Source organism: Chrysochloris asiatica, unplaced genomic scaffold, assembly GCF_000296735.1.
Source record: "Chrysochloris asiatica unplaced genomic scaffold, ChrAsi1.0 scaffold00020, whole genome shotgun sequence".
Taxonomy (NCBI): Eukaryota; Metazoa; Chordata; class Mammalia; order Afrosoricida; family Chrysochloridae; genus Chrysochloris; species Chrysochloris asiatica.
In genome coordinates, this window is record NW_006408538.1 from 9,628,835 (window position 1) to 9,649,771 (window position 20,937).

The 20,937-nt window shown below is 37.6% G+C and overlaps 1 protein-coding gene across 1 annotated transcript in view; it reads right to left on the bottom strand.

The window, feature by feature from the left end:
* Window positions 1–20,937, bottom strand: part of CTNNA3 (catenin (cadherin-associated protein), alpha 3) — a 2,468,838-nt gene that overhangs the window by 1,043,766 nt on the left and 1,404,135 nt on the right. The window contains exon 9 of the mRNA XM_006835815.1: window positions 20,831–20,923. Coding sequence (XP_006835878.1) covers window positions 20,831–20,923 — 93 coding nt within the window. The remainder of the gene's footprint in view (window positions 1–20,830; window positions 20,924–20,937) is intronic.

The window sequence follows — 20,937 nt, forward strand, 5'->3', positions numbered from 1 at the left end:
ATGCTGGTTTTTGTCTTAACATTTATTTTATCAGAGATTACTATTGCTACTCCTGCTTGTTTTTATTGCTGTTAGCTTGGTATATTATTTTCCATCCTTTAACTTTTAGTCTGCTTTTTGTCTTTGTGTGTGAGGTGTGTCTCTTGCAGGCAGCATATTGAATGGTCTCGTCTTACCCATTCAGTCACTCTCTGTCTCTTCACTGTTGCATTTAATTCATTGACATTCAGTGTAATTATCGATAGGTATGGATTAACTGCTGTCATTATGTGCATTTTTTATGGTGCTGTTTGTTCCTTTGTTCTGCATGCCTTCGTGGGCTGCATTCACATTTTTTCTGCTATTTCTTGTCGGTTTCTTCTTTGTTTTAATGTTTCCTTGTTCTGCCTGGATCTTCATTTACATGGCAAGCTGTGAAGTATTAATTTTCTTTGGGGTTACCCTATAGTCTGATAAATTTCCCCTGCATTTAAGACAGTCTATTGTATCCTGCCATCTACTCGGCCTCCTCACCACTTCGACCTCCTCACCACCTTGTTAATATTTTGATCTTTGGTTGGCCTCACAGGTCCTCTGAATTCATTGCTCTGATTTTGTTGTTCTGTTTTGAATTCTGCTATTCATCAACTGAGTTCCAGGTGGTGTTGCCATGTCTGTCAATCTCTGGTTGTTGTCTGTACTTGCTGGTTTTCATTCCAAAGAATTCCCTTTAGATTGCTTTAAAGCACTAGATTAGCTTTAAAAGAATCTCTTAGCTTCTGTTTATCCTGGAATGTTTTGATTGCAACATCATATTTGATTGACATTTATGCTGGATAGACGATTCTTGTTTGGCAGTTTTTTTTCTTTTAGGGTTTTATATATGTCTCCCCATTGCCTTATTGCATGCATGGTTTCTGCCGAGAAATCAGAGCTTAATCTGATTTGCTTGCCTTTTCAGGTAACACTTTTCTTTTCCACGGCTACTTTTAGGATTCTCTTATTGTCTTTGATTTTGGAGAGCTTGACGCTGATATGTCTCAGTGATTTTCTTTTGGGGTCTATCCTTCCTGGGGTTCATTCAGCTTCTTAAATGTTTATCTTCTTGTCCTTCAAGATGTTAGGAAATTTTTCTTCCAGAAGCTTTTCAACTATCTCTTCTGTGGACTTCTGTGATTCTTCCTGTTCTGGAATGCCAATAATTCTTAAGTTATTCCTCTTCATGTTATTCAGCATGAATCTTAGATGATCTTCAGATTTTTTAATCCTTTTCTTCTGCTTGCTCTTCTTTCTTAGCAGTATTGAGAAATTTGTCTTCCAGATCACTGGTTCTGGCTTCCATCTCTTCCATTGTACTCCTTTGCCTTTTCAGTGTATTGTCCATTTCTGATATTTTCTTATTTATCATTTGAACTTCTTTCTGCAGGTTTTGGATTGTTTCCAATGTCATATGTATCTTGTTTGATTGCTCCTGTAGCACTTTCCTGACTTCTTCCTTATTTTCCTCCACCCTTTTTCAGAGCATTTGAATTTGTTTCCATATCATTCTTCTGAATTCCTTCTAAAGGCAAATCCAAAGCAAGCTCTTCTACTGGAAAGTCTGCTTCCAGCTCATTTGTCCCAGTTACTTTTTTCTCTTTTTTGGACATGTGTTGAGATCTTTAAGTTTCTTGGACATTTTCATGTTTTCTTGGACATTTTCAGCAGTTATATGAGTTTTTAATGCTTAAATGGATGTATGTTGCTTTGTTGTTAAATTTGCTGAGTGTCTCCTGTTGGATATGATCTGGAGATAGGCTTCCCTTTTCACATGTAATACCTAGCAGCTGGTTTTGGCTTTTATCCAGATGGTGGGGTATTACAGGATATGCTTGTAACTTGACTATATGGGCATAGTTGTGGTCTCTTTTTGGGTAAGGTAGGTGGAGAAAGCTTCAACCCCTGGGAGAACAGTGAGGCCAAAAGGACCAAAGACAGAAACAATATAAAAGCAGAGACAGAAACCACCAATCAAATACAAAAATAAAATTGTGATTGACACTCCTTTGCTGTGCAGGCAGGCATAAAGTGTCTCTCCCAGGTCAACTTTTGGGCTGGTACCCAGGGTCAGAATGTCATAAGAAGCAACCTGTGGTTTCCTTTCTGTGCCGTTGGAAAGCTGTGGGTACAGTGATAGACCTTTTTGGGGGTGTGCTCCTACCTGCCTAAAGGCATGTGGACTGTGCAATGAGGGCACTATCAGTGTGAAGAAGAGAGATATGTGAAAAATGAAAAGTGAAAGATGAAAAATTGGTCACAACTCTCCCTCCAGACCCGCAGCTCCACGACATCTAGTGCTGGGTCACTGCCTTCCCTTGGCTGTGGTCCTGGCCTCAAGCCTGAGGACTTCTAGCTACCGGCTGCTGTGGCTGCATCGATTCAGTAATCATGGTATTTTGCTTCCACTGGCAAATTTCTTCTCAATGGGCACAGGAAACTGGCACCCGGAAGCTTAAACAAGATCCAAAGCTCCACAGTTTTTCTGGGGACCATTCTTTCTCTGCTTCTTTAGGGTTTTGGCAGAGGAGTTTTCACTGCCTGTCTCTACTTTCCTCGCCTCCAAACCAGAAGTCCAAGTACTCTCTTAACATGCAGTTAATGATCACATGATGTGTGTAAATATTTTTGATAAACCGTAAGTTACTAAACAAATGTAAAAAAAAAAAACAAAAAACTTCATGGATGTAGAAAGCCTCATCTTTCTCCTAAGATCAACTGGTGGATTTGACTACCAACCCTGTGGACAGCAGTACAACTCAAAACCCACTAAGCTACCTGACTCATTGTTAAGTGCTGTCTCTGCCACACGGTGACACGTATAGGCTTTCTTAGGAGCAGATGGTGAGTTTGAACTGCTGACCTATGGTTTGCAATCCAGTGCTTATCCTACAGTGTCACATAAGGAATCCTTGTATAATCTTTCCAGGAGAGAAAGTTTCACCTTTCTCCCATGGAGGGGCTGGTGGGCTCAAACTGCCAACCTTTGGTTTGCAGTTTAGTGCTTATTATACAGAGCCACTGCACTCCCTTAACTAAGAAGCCAGTGCCACAAGTCCACACAAGTTAGGCTATTCTGATAACTACTTCCACTTTGCTGTCTATTACAGTAACCATACCTACGTTGACTTTGTCAATTAAGTGCCACCATACAGCTCAGAAACCCTATGTAGGGTCGCTATGAGTCTGAAACGACACCATGGAACACCACCATCACCACTATGAGTTGGCCCCAACCACTACTTCACCCAATCATCCCCATTGTAATCATTGTTGTTGTTGTTAAGTGTAATTTTTGTTATTGTTGTAAGTGTCATCGAGTTGGTTGCAACCCATAGTGGCCTTTTATAGGGTTTCTGAGGAGTGGCTGGTGAACTTGAAATGCTGACCTTATGGTTCAAACCAACTTTGCAGTCCAGCACATTAACCCACAGCACCACACCAGGACTCCTAAGTGTAATGAGGTATTTTAATTCTATTATGGCAGTTCTTACAATTAAACCTGATTTATGTAATATAGAAATCACAACAGTCTTCAAGGCTGTTGGATTTTCCTTCACAAATGTGTTCCTTACTGTAAGGGTAAAAGATATGTTCTCTGAGCACTCTCTTTGGGTCTATTGGTCTATCCTGAATAAATTCACTCTAACATGCTGATTTCTATAAGCCTTTGGAAACCTTATTCTACTGTATACCAAGACAGTTCCAGTACTTACACTTGATTTATCATATGCAACAGTCAACTCCTCGTATAAGTCAGAACCAAGTGGTTGGTACTTAACTACAACAGTGTAATCTATGGCTTAGTGAACCAACCAAATCAGCTGTTAGATCCTCTTCAAACCTCTCAAGCTGAAACACTGAATGAAGAATCTCTGCTTTGTGGACCCATCCCAATAAACTCAGAATGAATCAACCTTACATTTCTTAAACACCCTTATTCTACACTCTTAAGTCTATACCCACACATATTCTCCAAGTGTTTCTTTGTATATATTAGAAAAAATAGAGCAGCTCTTGTGGAGTATAGCGCACCTATTCTTGTGTCACAATTTGTAATCCATCTGTTGGGATTCTATGGAATGTCACTCTGTTATAGGTCTAGTAGCAACAATGAGTGGTAGTGGTGTTTTCTGGGAATGTTCAGCAATGTCTTGTAAGGCATCTACCTTAGGCTATGCCCCAGGCAATTTCCCAACTTCTGCCCTAGGCGATAGCTCAGACAACGACTAATCAGTCACACCTGGGGTAATCTCATCACCAGACGTTTAGAAGGCTGGTTCTGTTGGACAAGTCAGTCAATAAAATTGAGAAGTTCAATGTCTCCCAGCTTCCTGGTTATCTGATCATATGTTCCCATCTCAAGTTTCAGGATCCCATTTTTTTCCCATCATTGGCCTTACTTTAACATCAGACACTCATGGAGGTTGGGAATTCAGCTAGAGTTGTAATTCAGTCACTCTGACAGGAAGACTCTGGGTTTGATGTTTGCCAATATCGCCTCTGCTACAACAAGAGATGTTGATTCCTGGAAGCTCAGCACTAGCCTCCCAGGAATCAAATTAAAGGTCTCAAGTCTATCCCCTTCCTCTTCATCACCATCTAATTTGTTTTCCATTTCAGGTTAATTTATATAGTATATTTATAATTTATATACATTATTAATTATATATACTTAGTAAATTTAAATATAAATACATCAATTACATTTCTAAATTTTAACTTTATAACTGATAATAGCACTAGAGCTGCTCACTCACCTATGCCAAGAAATTTGGAAGACAGCTTCCTGGCCTACTGACTGGAAGAGATCCATATTTGGTCCCATTTTAAACACAGTTGACCCAACAGAATGTGGAAATCATTGAACAATATCAATTATATAATTCATATTCAAGTAAAATTTTGCTGAAAATAATTAAAAAATAGCTGCCACTGTACATGAAGAGAACTACCAGAAACTCAAGTTGGATTCAGAATGGGATTTGGAACTAGGGGTATCATTGCTGATGTCAAATGAATCTTAGTTGAAAGTGGAGAATGCCAGCAAGATATTTGCTTGTGCTTTATTGACTATGCAGAGGCTTTTGACTGTTTGGATCATGATAAGCTATGGATAACAATGTGAAGAACAGATATTCTAGAATACTTTATTGTGCTTATATAGACCAAGAAAAGGGGGCTGAATAGCTTAAGATCAGTTTAAGTGTGCACCAGTGCTGTATTCTTTCATTATACTTATTCAGTCTGTATGCTGAGCATATATCAGAGAAGATGGATTATATGAAGAGAGAGGCATCAGGATTGGAGGAAGACATTTTAACAACCCAATGATAATTTTATGATACAAACTTGTTAACTGAAAGCCAGTAGGATTTTAAATGTTTACTGCTAAAGATCAAAGACCACAGGTTTCAGTATGGATTACACTTTAATGTAAAGAAAACAATAATGCTCACTACTAACCCTGCTGCACAAGACCTTTTTAAAGTGTTGAAGACCAAAGATGTCAGCTTGAGGACTAAGGTGTGCCTGACCCAATCCATGGTATATTCAATAACCTCATATGCATGCAAAAGCTGGACAGTGAATAAGGAAGACAGTAGAAGAATTGATGCTTTTGAGTTATGGTGTTGAAAGTGCCATGGGCTGCCCAAAGAACCAATAGATCCATTTTGGAAGAAGTGCAGCCAGAGTGCTCCTTAGAGGCCAAGATGACCAAACTTCATCTCTCATACTTCAGACATATTGTTAGGAAGGACTTGTCACTGGAGAAGGATATCATGTTTGGTAATGGGTTGGCCAAGTGGCATCAATGATGGACTCAAGCGTGGCAACAGTTGTGAGGTTGGCCCAGGATTGGGCAGTGTTTTGTTTTGCTGTGCCTAAGGTTGCTATGGGTCGGTACTGACTTGATGGCACCTAACAACAACAACAACAGAAAAAAAAAACCCCGATAAATAGAGAAAAGATTGAAATTGTCAAAGACTTCATATATCTGATAGACTCATGGAAGACGGAATATAATATATTCAGGTGATTTTTATATCTACAATCAACTATCATGGAAGTAGCAGTCAAGACATCAAACAGCATATTGCCTTAGGAAAAGATGGTACTCATGACCTTTTTAAAGTGTTCAAGAGCAAAGATACCAGTTTGAGGACTAAGTGCTCCTGATTCTAGCCATTATATTTTCAATAGCCTCATATGCATATAAAAATTGAACAATGAATAAGGAAGACTGAAGAAGAATTGATGAATTTCAGTTATAGTGTTGGAGAACAATATTAAAAGTACCATGGGCTGCCAGAAGAATATACAAATCTGTGTTGGAAGAAGTACAGCCAGAGTGATACTTAGGAGTCAGGATGACTAGATTTTGTCTCTCCTTCTTTGGACATATTATCAGAAGGGAACAGTCCCCAGAGAAACACATCATGCTAGGTAAAGTGCAGGGTCAGTAAAAAAGAGAATGACCTCCAATGAGATGGATTGACACAGTGGCAGCAACAATGGACTCAAGTGTAACAGCAAACAAGGATGGTGCAGGACTAGGCAGTGTTGTATATAGGGTGGCGGCTGTGAGTCGGAACTGACTCAACTGCACCTAACAACAACAACAGCACTAATAATTTGTTACATCCATTTTTAGCATCCTCTACTCATATCCTTACTTTTGCACGTTACATTCAATTGTCTTTTAACTTGGTCTGCTTCTCCCTTTTTTCATTCAGTTTACAGCAGTTTCTAGATTAGTCTCCTGGAAGCACAGCTGTGCTGCTGTCTCTTTCATACTGAAATCTATATTGCCTTCCCATCTTCTAGTAAACCAAATCTATACTTTGGTGCGGTAGTAAATGCTACATCCTAACTTTCAGCCAAGAATCCTATTTTTTCTGCAGTCTATGTCCGCCCAATTGTTTTCACAAATGGCATTGTTGCTATCTGAAAAGGCACAGAGAAATGAGGTCATTTTTTGTTAACACAAAGACAAGGACTTGGGAAGGTTGTGTATGTATATTTCCTGCCTAGGTTCTGAGTTTAATGGTATATACAACCTCACTCTTGTGAATGTCCCACATGACAAAGAACTAGTCTACCCAAAGTGCCAGGAGCTCAACTGTTAGAAAAACTGAGAGTTAAACAAACTCAATTACTTACCCTTCAATTTATGTTATGTATTTTTCTAACTCCTATGCTTAGACTGCCCTTTTTATAGATCCCCAAGTGTTCCAATCTTGCTTATCCTTTAAAGACTAAAGCAAATGCCACTTTACTGTGAAGCCTCCCTCGATCCCCTAACTGACACGAATCTCTCTAGCTCCCAGAACATTTCAACCTATGTCTCTCCAACAACATTTCATTTCTAACCGGATAATGCATTTTCCATACTAAATATAGACAAAGTCCAGTCATTGTTTTCCAAGGTTCCTAGAACATTGTTTAAGCTAACACATATCCTTTTGACTAACATGTTTACTAATACAGTATCATGAGTATAAATAAGGGCTCTAGCACAGACTTTCTGATTTGTGATCAATTAGGAAATTCTTGTCTCAGCTTACACATTAAGCTGTAGTTTGTCCTGGTTACTAACTTTCAAGATGGTATCTAATTTTGACTCAACATCTCTAATAAATTTTAATGACTGTAAATTCTCTTCCATATATGTTGTTTCTTATTCTAGGAAACATCATCTTAGACTTTCTTAGCTAAAGCTCAACAAAGATGAACCCAGATCTCAGGACTTCTGTTCCTTAAAGCAGTTTTTGTGAGTACCCTGTGATCCCTACAATGTGCCCTGGTTCACTCTAGATTCATGGATGTTTTCACTAAGTGATCAACACCTACTTAATACAAGGAAAGATCCTTGCAGTGAGTGGAAGGAAGGAGCTGTTTATTTGAGACAGGATATAGCACAATGATAGTACAAAGACTCAGAGTGCAATAACTAGGGTTGGAAAGAAACTGTGTGCATAACCCTATTCAAGTTCTGTCTCTCTAAATAAATATCATCATGCCTGTCACAAGGAAAAGACATCAAGTCTGAAATTATTCCAGTCAGTACTGAGGATAAAACACTCAATCATGATCATTTTAGTCTTTTTACAGTGTTACATAGCTCTTTGTATCCAAAATCTTAGAATATTTTGTGCCATTCTATAAAGAGAAAAGAAATAAATTAAGCATAATTGTAGAAGGCCTGTCATGACTCTCACAGATACACCCTGGGATTTTTACAGAATATGTTTATTTCAGATTGGTTGTTTCAGACATAGAATGTTTAGTTACAAACAAAATATCCATCATCATCACTTACAGAAGAAAACATTTACTTCCCCAGATCATGGTACTTAGAAAATTAAGTGCTTTCAATTCACAGACATGACAGCTTCTCAGTCACAAACACACACACACAAAACAAAAAATCAGTACTTGTTTTTACATTTGAAATAGGTAGGCCAATGCCCTCACTGAAGCATCTACCTAAATGAAGCAGCACATCACAACTTAATCAGAACAAGATGGTGTTGTACCAAAACAATCCTGTCCATACATATAGAGATAATGTACGTTACTTCACACGACTCCTACTTCAGCAAACAAAGTGTCATATTGGAAACTTTTATCACTTTGGTTGGGAATTGAAAGTCTCCACACTTTCCAGATAGCAAAGAATGGGGCTTTCATCCTGTTTCCAGTCCCTATAATTCCAATGGGAATCCGTCAGGCAGAATCACCACTCAACAAATATACACAGAGTGACTTATGTGCTTGACATTATTCTTAGGATACATAGGTGAACCAAACAGTTCAAATTTCAAAGAACTTACAGTCTTCCATATTTAAATATGAATACAGGTGATCTCCAGGGATCTAAGTTTTGTTTGGTTTTTATACTCCACAAGATGTTACATTTGGTAATCTTGATTTTTCTCCTTACTCTTCAATATATAACACTTTTAGAAAGTAATTATATTTTCAAATAAATAAATTATGAAAACATGTTCTCTTTGCTGTTGTTAAGTGCCACTGAGTCAGTCCTGACTCATAGCGACCCTGTATATGGTTACCCAAAAGCAGCTGGGAAGATCAAAACACTGACCTTAAGGCACAAACTGACTTTAACCTCCGTATGCTCTCCGTATGCTCTCTTTAGGTCCAAGCAAACCACTGAAAATACATTGAGTGCCCTTACAAGCTACTTTGGAGTCCTGGTGTAGTGCTATAGGTTAATGTTCCACACTGCAAAGTTGTTTGAACTGCAAAGTCAGTGATTCATGCTCACCAGCTGCTCCTCCAAAACCCTATACAGGGCCACTAAGGTCAGAACCGACTCGACAGCACTTCACAACAACAAGCTACTTTGACTCCTTCATGTCACTGAATGTCATTTGATGAGAAGGATAGACAACAAAAGTTTCTAGATATTACACAAAACTGTACTAGATATTGATTAAAACAGTATGGCATTATAGGATAAGCACTTGAGCAAAAGGCCAGTTTGAACTGCAAGGTTGGCAGTTCAAACTCACCAGCTGCTCCTTGGAAACCCTATACAAGGTTGTTATGACTCCATGTCACTTAACAACAACAACAACAGTTATTAGAACACAACTTGATTTTGGAAAATGTAAGCAATTTTGAGTCTTCTTTATCAGTGTTAATTCCTTAGAAAAATATCCACCTAGATTTTCATTAAGGATCCTGGGTGGCACACTGATTAAGTATTGAGTTACTAACAGAAAGCTTGGCGATTTGCACCCACTCAGCAGTTCCTCCAAAGAAAATACCTGGAGATCTGCTCCCATAAAAATCACAACTTAGAAAACCCCACGGGGCACTTCTAATCTGTCATATTAGGTCACTATGAGTCAAATGTTGACTCAGTTGCACTTAACAAGCACTGTGACAACAAATTTTTATTATGCTTCTTACATCTTAAAGAAATTTATTAAAAGATAGAATCTTGAGACTATCTAATCTCTCTACCTCTGATAATGAAAAAATCTCTTCAGCATTTTGACATAGCACAGGTCCCATTTTGTCTTCTATTTAAAAACTCCTAATGTTGAGGTAGCGTAGTGGCTACGAATCGGGCTGCGAACCTTAAGGTCAGCGGTTCGAAACTACCATCCGCTCCGCGGGAGAAAGATGAGGCTTTCTACTCCCGTAAAGATTTACACCCTCGGAAACCCTGTACAGGGTCGCTATGGGTCGGAACCGGATCGATGGCACTTAACAACAACAACAATGTTGAGGCAATAGTCAATATAGTTAAAGACAACTAATTCTAATTTGGGTGCATTCAAAAGTACAATATTCTGCACATGGAAATCCCTGGGCCAAATATACATAGAATTCTATCCTATATCACAAGGTAAGTATTGTAAAAATACTATAGCTGTAATTGTTGTTTTCTTGTTGCTAAGTGCCATCGAGTCAATTTTGACTCATAGTGACCCTGTATAGGGTTTCTGAGGAGTGGCTGGTGAGCTTGAACTGCTGACCTTACCACACCAGTCCCCTATATTATGTCACTGATGAATATATTGAACCTTCTAAACCAATACTTTACATTTTCAGGTATCAAATATTCTCTAACGAAGATGCAGAATGGTGACATCGGGAAATTTTAACATTGCCAATAAAAAAGAAATAGGAAAAAAATTATTTTTCAGTTTCATTATTACTTCCTAAAGAGAATATTTTGATTAATATGAAAAAAAAATTTATAAGGCCATAAATTTAGAATAGAAGTCAAATTTTACTCTATGAAAAAGCTAATGATCCTCATCCCATCTCAGTAGTTACTTGGTTACCATCGGGTTATTAGCTCAAACTCACAGTGACATTACAGACAATAGAAAGAAACGGCCATTCTCACAAATGCTCCTATGTTTGAGGTCATTATTGTAGTCACTGTGTTAATCTACCTCCTTGAGGATTTTCCTCTTTTTCACTTATTCTCTAATTAACTAAGCATGATGTCCTTTTCCAAGGAATGGTCGGTCCCTCCTGATAACATATCCAAAGTATGTGAGACAAACTCTTGCCATCCCGGCTTCTAAAGAGTATTCTGGATGTACTTCTTCCAACATAGATTTGTTTGTTCTTTTGGAAGTCCATGGTATATTTAATATTGTTTTCCAATGTGACAGACATCAGTTCTTCTTCAATTTTCCTTATTTATTGTCCAGCATTCCCATGCATATGAAGCAATTAAAAAGACAATGGCTAGGACCAGTTATACTTTAGTCTTCAAAGTGACAACTTCTTTTTTAAACACTTTTAAGAGATCTTTTACAGTACATTTATCCAACACAATACATCTTTCGTCATTTGATTTCCTGACTACTGCTTCTATGGGCAATGATTGTGGATCCAAGTAAAATTAAATATTTGACAAATGCAATTTTTCTCCATTTATCAGGATGTTGATTATTGGTCTGGCTGTGAGGATTTTTGTTTTATTTATGTTTAAGTGTATTCTATATTGAAAGCTGAATTCTTTGCTATTGATCTTCATCAATAAGTGTTTGAAGTCCTTTTTGCTACTACAAGCAAGATTGTGCATATCACAGATTGTTAATGAGTGTTCCTCCAATCCGGATACCATGAGATCTATTAAAAGACCTTGTCATTCAGCTTCTCACCCAAGACTTGCATCCTCCAAGGTTGATCAAGTGTTCACCTCTCTTGTGTTTAAATGTCTGAGATGTTAAGTATTTCCAGATTTTTCATCTTCAATAAGGTCCAATTCCCTTCAGGATAACTCTGTTAGAAAACACTTCTCGATATGGAGTTAAAATGTGTATCCTTCTAGTTTCTGCTCATGGATTGTAGTTCTGCTCTCAGAGTCCTAGAGAACATGACTCTCTTAACATAGACCTTTAAAAGATTTGATGACAGTGATCAAGTTTCTCTAAGGCTTACGTTTTACAGGTTAAAAATTCCCTGTTGTTTTATGGGTTTTTCATAGGACAGAATTTCAATTCATGTCACTATTGCAGACACCTCCTGCTAATCATGCTACCATGCTCCAAGTGACCTTTTTGTTTTGTTTTGTTTTGTTTTAAAGTGTACCACCTATAACCAGGAAAATCATTCTAGTCATAACTCTTCAGACACAGGAAGAATAAGCCAAGAGGTAATTAACTGACATCAAGGATAATCCAATCAAATTTAACAAACAGGAATTAAGTTTACCCTATCAGTTTCTCCTAATCCAGAAGTTTCTTTACCTTATTCCAGAATCACTCTAAGATTTTAATTGGTTGGAGTCAGTTTAGATATTAATAAAATAACCTATTCATGGTTAAATTAAAACTGCTTGAAAAATAAAAGAGTAAAGATGATGTCTTGGGTTCTTTGTTCCACATTCTTCTTTGCTGAAACTAATCACTATTGATATTTTCATGACAAATTTTTTAGAAAATTTCCAAGGATACATAACATATTTCTAATATTTTTTCACATAAATGGGATTATATACATATACGGGCATACCTTGCTTTATTGTACTTTTTTTGTTGCACTGTACACATGTTGTCTGTTTAAAAATTGAAGGTTGTGGCAACTCTGTGTCAAGCAGTACCATTTTCCCGAAAGTATATGCTCAGTTTGTGTCTCTGGGTGACATCTTGGTAACTCTCCAAGTATTACAAAGTTTTCATGATATTCTTGTATAGTGACTAGATTACAGTATAGTGTAAATGCAACTTTAAATGTGCACTGGGAAACCAAAAACACTTCATGTTACTCTCTTTATTGCATTACTAGTTTTTTGCTTTAATCTTTCTCCCGTGGAACAGCTGGTAGTTTCAAACTGCAAAGCCAGCAGTTTGAAACTATCAGCTGTTCCGAGGGAGAAAGATGAGGCTTTTTGCTCTCATAAAGATTTACCACCTCGAAAACCCTGTGCAGGGTCACTAGGAGTGGGAACCAACTCCACGGCATACTATCACCACCAGTTTCTTGCAGTGGTCTTGATCTGAATACTCAAATTCTCTAAAGTACACCTGTATATCTAAAATTTTACTTTCTCACATAGCTTGGCTATCTCCCATGGAGAACGTGTATTTATTCTTAGTCTCCATCAAGTTAGCTGACTCTTAGACACTTCATATGTTGTTGTTGTTGCTATGTGCCGTGGAGTTGGTTCCAAATAGAACAGGAGAAAACCTTACCCAGTCCTACACCATCTTCAAAATCCTATGTTGCAGAAACTGTGTATTTTGAGAGCCTTTCAACCTAGGTAGTACATTTACAGCACTAAATCAGACTATATTCTACATCCATCAGATTTCCGCTGGTCAGTTTTTAAAACTAGATTGTTAGTTCATTTTTGCTAGTCTGTCTTAGTCTGGAAACTGCTGAAAGTTGTTCATCATGGACGACACTGCTGGCATTTGACAAGCTGATAGGCTAGCTTCCAGTGGACTTGCAGTAAGTAGACAATCCCCATAATATCACAAGCTGACAGACAAGTGGTGGAGTTCATAGATGTGTGGTTTATTCTAAACAAAATGTATTTAAACATGTCTCCGTGACCAGTGGGTGACTGAAGATAGGTTTGCAAGTTCTCTCACCAATAAACTTGTTTTAGTTTTAAATTTCCTTCTTAAAAAAAAAAGCAAAAGGATATTTTTTGTGGCAGGAACAAAAAATATTTTGAAGTCATGGCTAATATCAAATTTTTAACAAAATCCAGGTCTATGTCTTCCTAATTCAATGAAGCTTTGTAACAAGCTTACGGAACTGCTGTTGTTGTTGTTGTTGTGTGCCATCGAGTCGGAACCGACTCATAGCGACCCCATGCACAGCAGAACGAAACAATGTTCGATCCTGGGCCAACCTCACTACCGCTGCCACACTTGAGTCCATCAATGATGCCACCTGGCTGATCCATCTCGTTGGGGGTCTTCCTCTTTTTCTCTGACCCTCCACCCTACCCAGCATGACATCCTTCTCCAGCGACTGTTTCCTCCGGACAATATGTCCAAAGTAGGAGAGACGAAGCTTAGCCATCCTGGCCTCCAAGGAGCACTCTGGCTGCACTTCTTCCAAAACTGCTACTCCACATAAAATAAGTTTTTAGATGAATCAAGCATTTTAAGGAAGATTAGGTGGATCTCAAAGATGAATTCAAGGCAGAGAGATTAGATCAGAAAGTTATGCATATGCTTTTTTTTTTTTTTGAATTCCAAAGGGGTAATCTTCACAAACTTTGTGAAGGTCACAGGAAGATCAGGGTAGATGATTAGGAAGAAGATTTAAGAAAACTGAAAATAATATCGGTGAGGAAAAGGACAGGAAAGTTGGACTGTGGAATTTTTCCATCATAAAAATATATCTGTTCAAGAGTTGTCCTGTGAGAATTTCATTGGGAAACCTTACCCCACCCACCCTTTCACACTACAGCCTTGATCTTGCTCATTCAGACTTCGTTTAGTTCCCCAAGCCCTTTTGATATGATATGAATTAAAGAATGAGAATTCTTTACGGAAGGGTTGTTGTTGATGTCAAATGTCAAGTCGTTTCTGATTTATACCAACTCTGTATAGGGTTTCCAAGGACCAGCTGGTGGGAAGGATCAGAGAGGTGGAAACACCACCTTCATAAGTGCATAGATCTAGATGAAAGATATGTTGAGGAACAATAGCTTCATATTTTGATATATTTACTTAATAAAGGTTTCTATGATTTGATAGCAATACTTTTTCACTTACCCTTCTGATGTGGAACTATGGGATACTGCACTGGACAGCAAAGTAGGTGTGAACCACAGGTCTGTGGTTTACATTCACCAGCCACTCCTTGGAAACCCTCTACAGGATCTCTATGAGTCAGAATTAACTGGATGGAACTTAATAACAATTAGATTTAGTCCCTATCTGGTATCTGATTATTTCCCCTCACATATCTTCCTACTTTTAAAAATTTATGTTTATTTTCTTGTTGTTGTTCAGAATACACATGATCCAGCAAAACATCCAGTCATTCTTCAGCTTCTCCATGTACTATTTCGTGAGGATGATTACATTCTTTAAGTTGTTCAGCAGTTCTCACCCTCCTCTTCTGAGCTGTTTCTCCTCCACTAACAGTTCTGGTGTGGCACTGTGAGTTAATGTGTCACACTGCAAAGCCATTTGAACTGCAAGGTCAGCGGTTCAAACTCACCAGCCGTTCCTCGGAAACCCTGTATAGGGTCGCTATGGGTCAGATCCGACTCGACAGAAGTTTACAACAACAGCAACAACAACAACAGTAATTCACAGCTCTCAAAGATTCCTATCTAATTCTTCTACTTGTTGTTATCAACTTGATCCCATATACATAATTATCAGCAGAGCATAATGATCACAGTAGACGTTTTTACCAGTTAAGCTAAACGGTTGTTTAGTTTTAAGAAGACTTCAAAGAATGTTTTTTAGCTTAAATATAATGATTTCCTCCGGGCAATAGATTCAGGGAATTGTCTAACACCCATAGCTCCAGGAAGTGTGGACTCCATGAAAATTTAAAATCTGATCTACATTTCCCCCACCTTTTTGATGAAGGTTATTCAATGGAATCTTTGATCAAACTATTTAGCTATGTGCTACACCATTGTTCCCGTCCAAGGTAAAAGAGGCAGTTGTTCAGGAAGGTTATGAGCCACACCTTCCATATCCTCCTCCTATTTCTGACTTTCATTCTCCCTCTGTTGCTGCAGGTGAATAAAGGCCAATTGTGACTTGGGTGGCTGCTTACAGGCTTTTTAAAACCCTGGGAACTATGCAATATACCAGAAAGTAAAGCAAGCACTAACCACGCTACAAGTCTATTAACTGTAATGTTGCGTGAAATCATAACCCGAAACCTACAAATTAATCGTACATATGAGCCTTAGTAGATTCTCATTTTTCATTTTTTTCTTGGTTATTGTTGTAAGTATATCTATCACACAGCTTTTGCCAATTCAGCTTTTTACAGATGTACAGCTTATTGGCAGTAATTATAACAATTGGCTGTGCAATTTTAGCCTTAAACAATGCAACATTTTCATCACCATCACCTCCACATCCCTTTATCCTATGATCTGCCTCTGGTAATCACTAAAAAACTTTGTTATCTATGTACGTGTCTTTTCTTACCTTCCTATAAAAGTAAGGCTATACAATATTTATCCTTTTGTTATTAGCTTACTTCACTCAGTATGTCTTCCAGCTTTATACTGTCACACATGCCATGACTTCATTACTCCTAATGACTGAGTTCTGTTCCATTTATGCATCTGCCCCATTTTGTTTATCCATTCATCCCTTGATGGGCATTTAGGGTTTGACTTCTAACTGTAAAATTTGAAAATAAATGTTTTATATTTTATCCAAATCACTAGTAAATTATGGAAATGCATCAGGTCAACAATAGATCAATTTAACCAACTTGTGGATGTCTCACTCTTAGTTGCCTTCTATTACTTAATCAACTATTTCAAGACTAGTTTTTCATCAGTTTGCAATTCAAATGAACTGCATCATCATATTGTTCTTCTCATATTGTAAAAAGGATGACATGCCATGATAAGATGCTGCAAAGATGTTGCCAAAGCCATTCATTATTCTAGAAACCCTCATTATTCTAGAAACCCTCATCACTCATTTATATTGTGAGCAAATGTTTATTATCCACCCAAATGCTGCAATTTCCTTAGGCTCAGGGACATATGTAATAAATGTGAAGGGCCAAATCATAGCCTTTATGAATTTTGTTTTTAATGTGGGAAGTATACAATAAAAGGTGCTATGGTAGCATAGTGGTTATGAATCAGACTGCCAACCTCAGGGTCAGCAGTTCAAAACTACTAGTTGTCCCGCAGGAGAAAGAGGAGCCTTTCTGCTCCCATAAAGATTTACAGCCTCAGAAACCCTGTACAGGGTCGCTATGAGTCGGAACTGACTCCACAGCACAGGAGAACAACAACATACAATAAAAAGTAAATAAAAGTGATGCCAGAGATGATGACGTGAAGAGATGGAGCGGCTGGGGACTTCAGACCTAGAGAGGGAGAGGGCCTGTGTGCTGATGGGAGGCGGGACCAGGCTTGAAGGGTATATCCTTTGGTTGGTTAATGATGCACGGAGGGATTGTAACCATGGCAATGAAACGATATACTATAAGATGAATGTAAAGCTAATGTTCTCTCATGTAAACTATCACATAATTCACAATAAAACATTGAAAAAAGAAGAAGCAGGAAAGAGGAATGCAAGGGAAGAACTCAGTCCACTATCGCTGGTTGTGAAGAAAGGAGAAAGGAAGCCACAGGTCCAGGAATTCTGGTGGCTTCTAAAAGCTTGGAATGGTCCTCAACTAACATTCAGGAAGGAAACAGAAAACAGAAATCGCAATCTTACAAGTACAAGAAACTGATTTCTGCCAACAACCCAAATGAGCAAGGAAAGAGCTCTTCCTCTGGAGCCTCCAGAAGGGAACACACCTCTGTCAACAACTTGATGATAGCCTAGTGAGACCCATGTCAAACTATAGAAATGCGAGATAATAAAATTGTGCTATTAAAAAAAAAAAAGGAAATAAATTAGTATAAAACTTAACTTTTAATTTGACATAGGCTCTAAGACAAATCAGTATGTCTCCATACTAGATCTTAACTCAGAGACCAGTGAGATGTTTAAGATTGATTTCTGAGGAGATGATATTTGAACTGAGATTTCATAACGTGAATGTACAAAAGAAGATGTCTGGATGAACATAGGAGGAAAGAGCATTGGGAACTTATGAAGTCCCTCATGCAGGACTTTTTGCTTTCTAGCAAAAGCAAGGCTGGTATTCAGAGATCTGAGTAAAAGGGAAAATAATACAGGGGAGGTTTGGAAGTAATGCAGTCAGTGGATCATACAAGTTTAATTAAGCTGTGAAAAATAGTGTACATTTTATTGTAAAACTCTCCCTTAGCTTTCCTTAAGCAAGAATTTTAATTAAAATACGTAAAATTTTACTGTGGTTATTATAAGATGAGTATAGTGTATGAGTATGAATACAAGCATGGAAACTACGGTGCATGATGATGATAAGTCAGCTGCAAAGTTGACAGATAAGATGGAGAGTATTGTACAGACTCAAGGTGTTTTTTTGTGTGAAATTGATAGAATTTTTTAAAAAAACTAGATGGGGATAGGACTCCTGTGGTTCAATAGTGAATGATTGCCCTCAGGACTGACTATGAGTGTTGGAAATGTAAAGGTAGACATTTTGTAACAAAAGGAGGGGAGTGGTTGATTTTGCAATCTAGGAGTGGAGGTCCCTGGGACCATCAGTGGAGAAGAGTGGAGTGTGGGACCCTACCCAGAGAAGCAGTGATGCCAGAGAGGGAGGCAGAGAGGATAACATGGAGAGATGGAGCTCCTGGGGACTCTGGACTCAGGAAGGAAGAGAGCTTGGGGGGCGGGGGAGGGAGGCTTGTGGGGTGTACCCTTTGGTTATTTGATGATGCATGGAGGGGACTGTAATCATGGCAATGAAACAAAATACTAAAGGATGAATTTGTAAAGGTACTGTTCCCCCATGTAAACTATCACATAATTCACAATAAAAAGTTAAAAATTAAAAAAAAAAAAAAAGAACTAGATGGGGAAAGGCCATTAGATACCCTTAGAATAGAAAATTCACAAGAGCAGTGATTTGTGTGTGTTGTTTGTTTTCTTTATAATTCTATCCACAGATACACAAAACAATGCCTAGCACATGGTAGATGTTCAATACGTATTTGCTGAATGAATCAAAGAAAACATCCAGGTTTATAGCAAGAGCAACTGGGTAAGCGAAAGTGACTGTGTCTTTCAATAAAATTTGCAAGACTGAACAAGAGGCGGGGTGGAGGGATCAAGAGTGCCATTTCAGCTATGTCAAGTTTTATACTTAGAGTTCTGGTGTGGCACTGCGGGCTAATGCGCTGGACTGCGAGTTTGGTCTGAACCACAAGGTTGGCAGTTCAAGCTTACCAGATGCTCTTTGAAAACCATATACAGAGTCACTATGAGTCAGGAAATGACTTGACAGCACTTACTAACAACAACAAGTTTTGGACATTTTGTAGAAATCAAAGTGATTACATATTAGGAAGAATTAATAAATCTTACTTCTTATTTCTTGTAAAATAAGGCTATTAAGATTGTTTTAAGTATATCCTAATTCATTCCCTCAAGATTACTAGTCATCTAGAAGTAATTCCCCCAAAATATGTGTCCTTAGAATTATAAGAAATTCCTGAATTACTGAAAAAAAGGCAGCATTTCTTGACTTGTTTTCCAAACCTAAGAACTCTTTTGATGATAAAAATTAAAATAAAAATAAAAAAAACCTTTAAGTCTACTCTTTATAAATCATTTGACATTTCAAAATAAAATAATGATAAAAAATAAGCCAAATCAGTTGGGCAAAGTTCTGATTTGATTTCTAATGATCTCTCCTTAAACAGATTTTAATCTGGCCCTTTGCTTCTACTGACAGACCTTTTAAAGAATCTACAATATTATATAGCTAGGGGTGCATTTTACATTCACGGGAATGAGGAAAGTTATCTTTTATAAGAATATGAAACACAACCCCTTATTCATAATAACCCTCATATTCTGAGAAAAGGAATTCAGTGATCACTTTTTAAAATAAAACACATTTTGTTTTCTTTTTCAACCTACATTCTCATTTAATATTATGTAATCATATTTGAAAGCATCCTGTCAAAATATCACACAATATTATTTTTTTTATCTCTCACCAAAGAGTCCTAGTGTGACACAGTAGGATAAGCCCTGGACAACAAACTAAGGTCAGTGGTTCAAATTAACCAGTTGCTGCTTAGAAACTCTACGAGTCACTACGAATCAGAAATGACTTGATGGCTCTTAAGCACAACAACAAAATGAAAGAATACTCTCATAAAGTATTGCAAAGCAAAACAACTTATGAACAGAAATGGATTTTATCTTTCTAAGTAGGAAAATACTGCTGCAGGGATTTCCAGGCTTTTATCAAGGTTTCTTCAGCATTCTGTTTTGCTCCATAAAAGAACAACTTGTTCCCAGATCAATGCCTGTGTACTATTTGGTTACTCTAGTCCTTGTTTTGCTTATTTATAAAATAAAAGGATGTAAGTTTCACATCCCTTTGACTTATATTTTAGGATCTCCAATTCAGGCTACATTTTTTTTTTTTTTTCCTCCTTTCATTGCCCACAAATTAAATGGACTAGGTAAATAGGTTGATGTACTGTTGTTGTTGTTAAGTACCAACAAGTTGGTTCTGACTCATGCCACCCTGTACAAAGGTTCTGAGGAATAGCTGGTGGGTTTGAACCACAGATCTTATGGTTAGTAGTGTTTATCCTGTAATGCGACACCAGGATTCCAGGTTGACATATTAAGATTATTTAATTATCATGAATCCGTGTGCTCATTTTTAAAGGGTTCTAGAAATTTTTCAGACTACTTATGGAAGGCTAACTGGAATTAACATAAACTCTCTCAGAATTCTCTAAAAGAAGAATAGGAAACAGGTAGCTAGTGAATACTAACTTGTGAACTTAGGACACTTCAGTCATATTCTTAAAAAATGATTTATCTGCATACATTTCTAACATGAAGAAGTATGCAATATTGTATATATGTTATATATACTTTCCTTATACAAGAAATAATAACATGAGCAATAGCAGTAATGTAACATAATACATATATGTACACTATTTATAGTAAGAATTTGTATAAATATTGAAATGAAAAGGAGTATATTAACTTAGTTTTCTTACCTGTGGACATAAGGTTTCTAGATGATTGGCTGCAGTTTTGACAATTTTAATTCCATCTTCATTTGTTGACATGGAACAAGCAAGATTTGCCACCTGAAATTCAATCC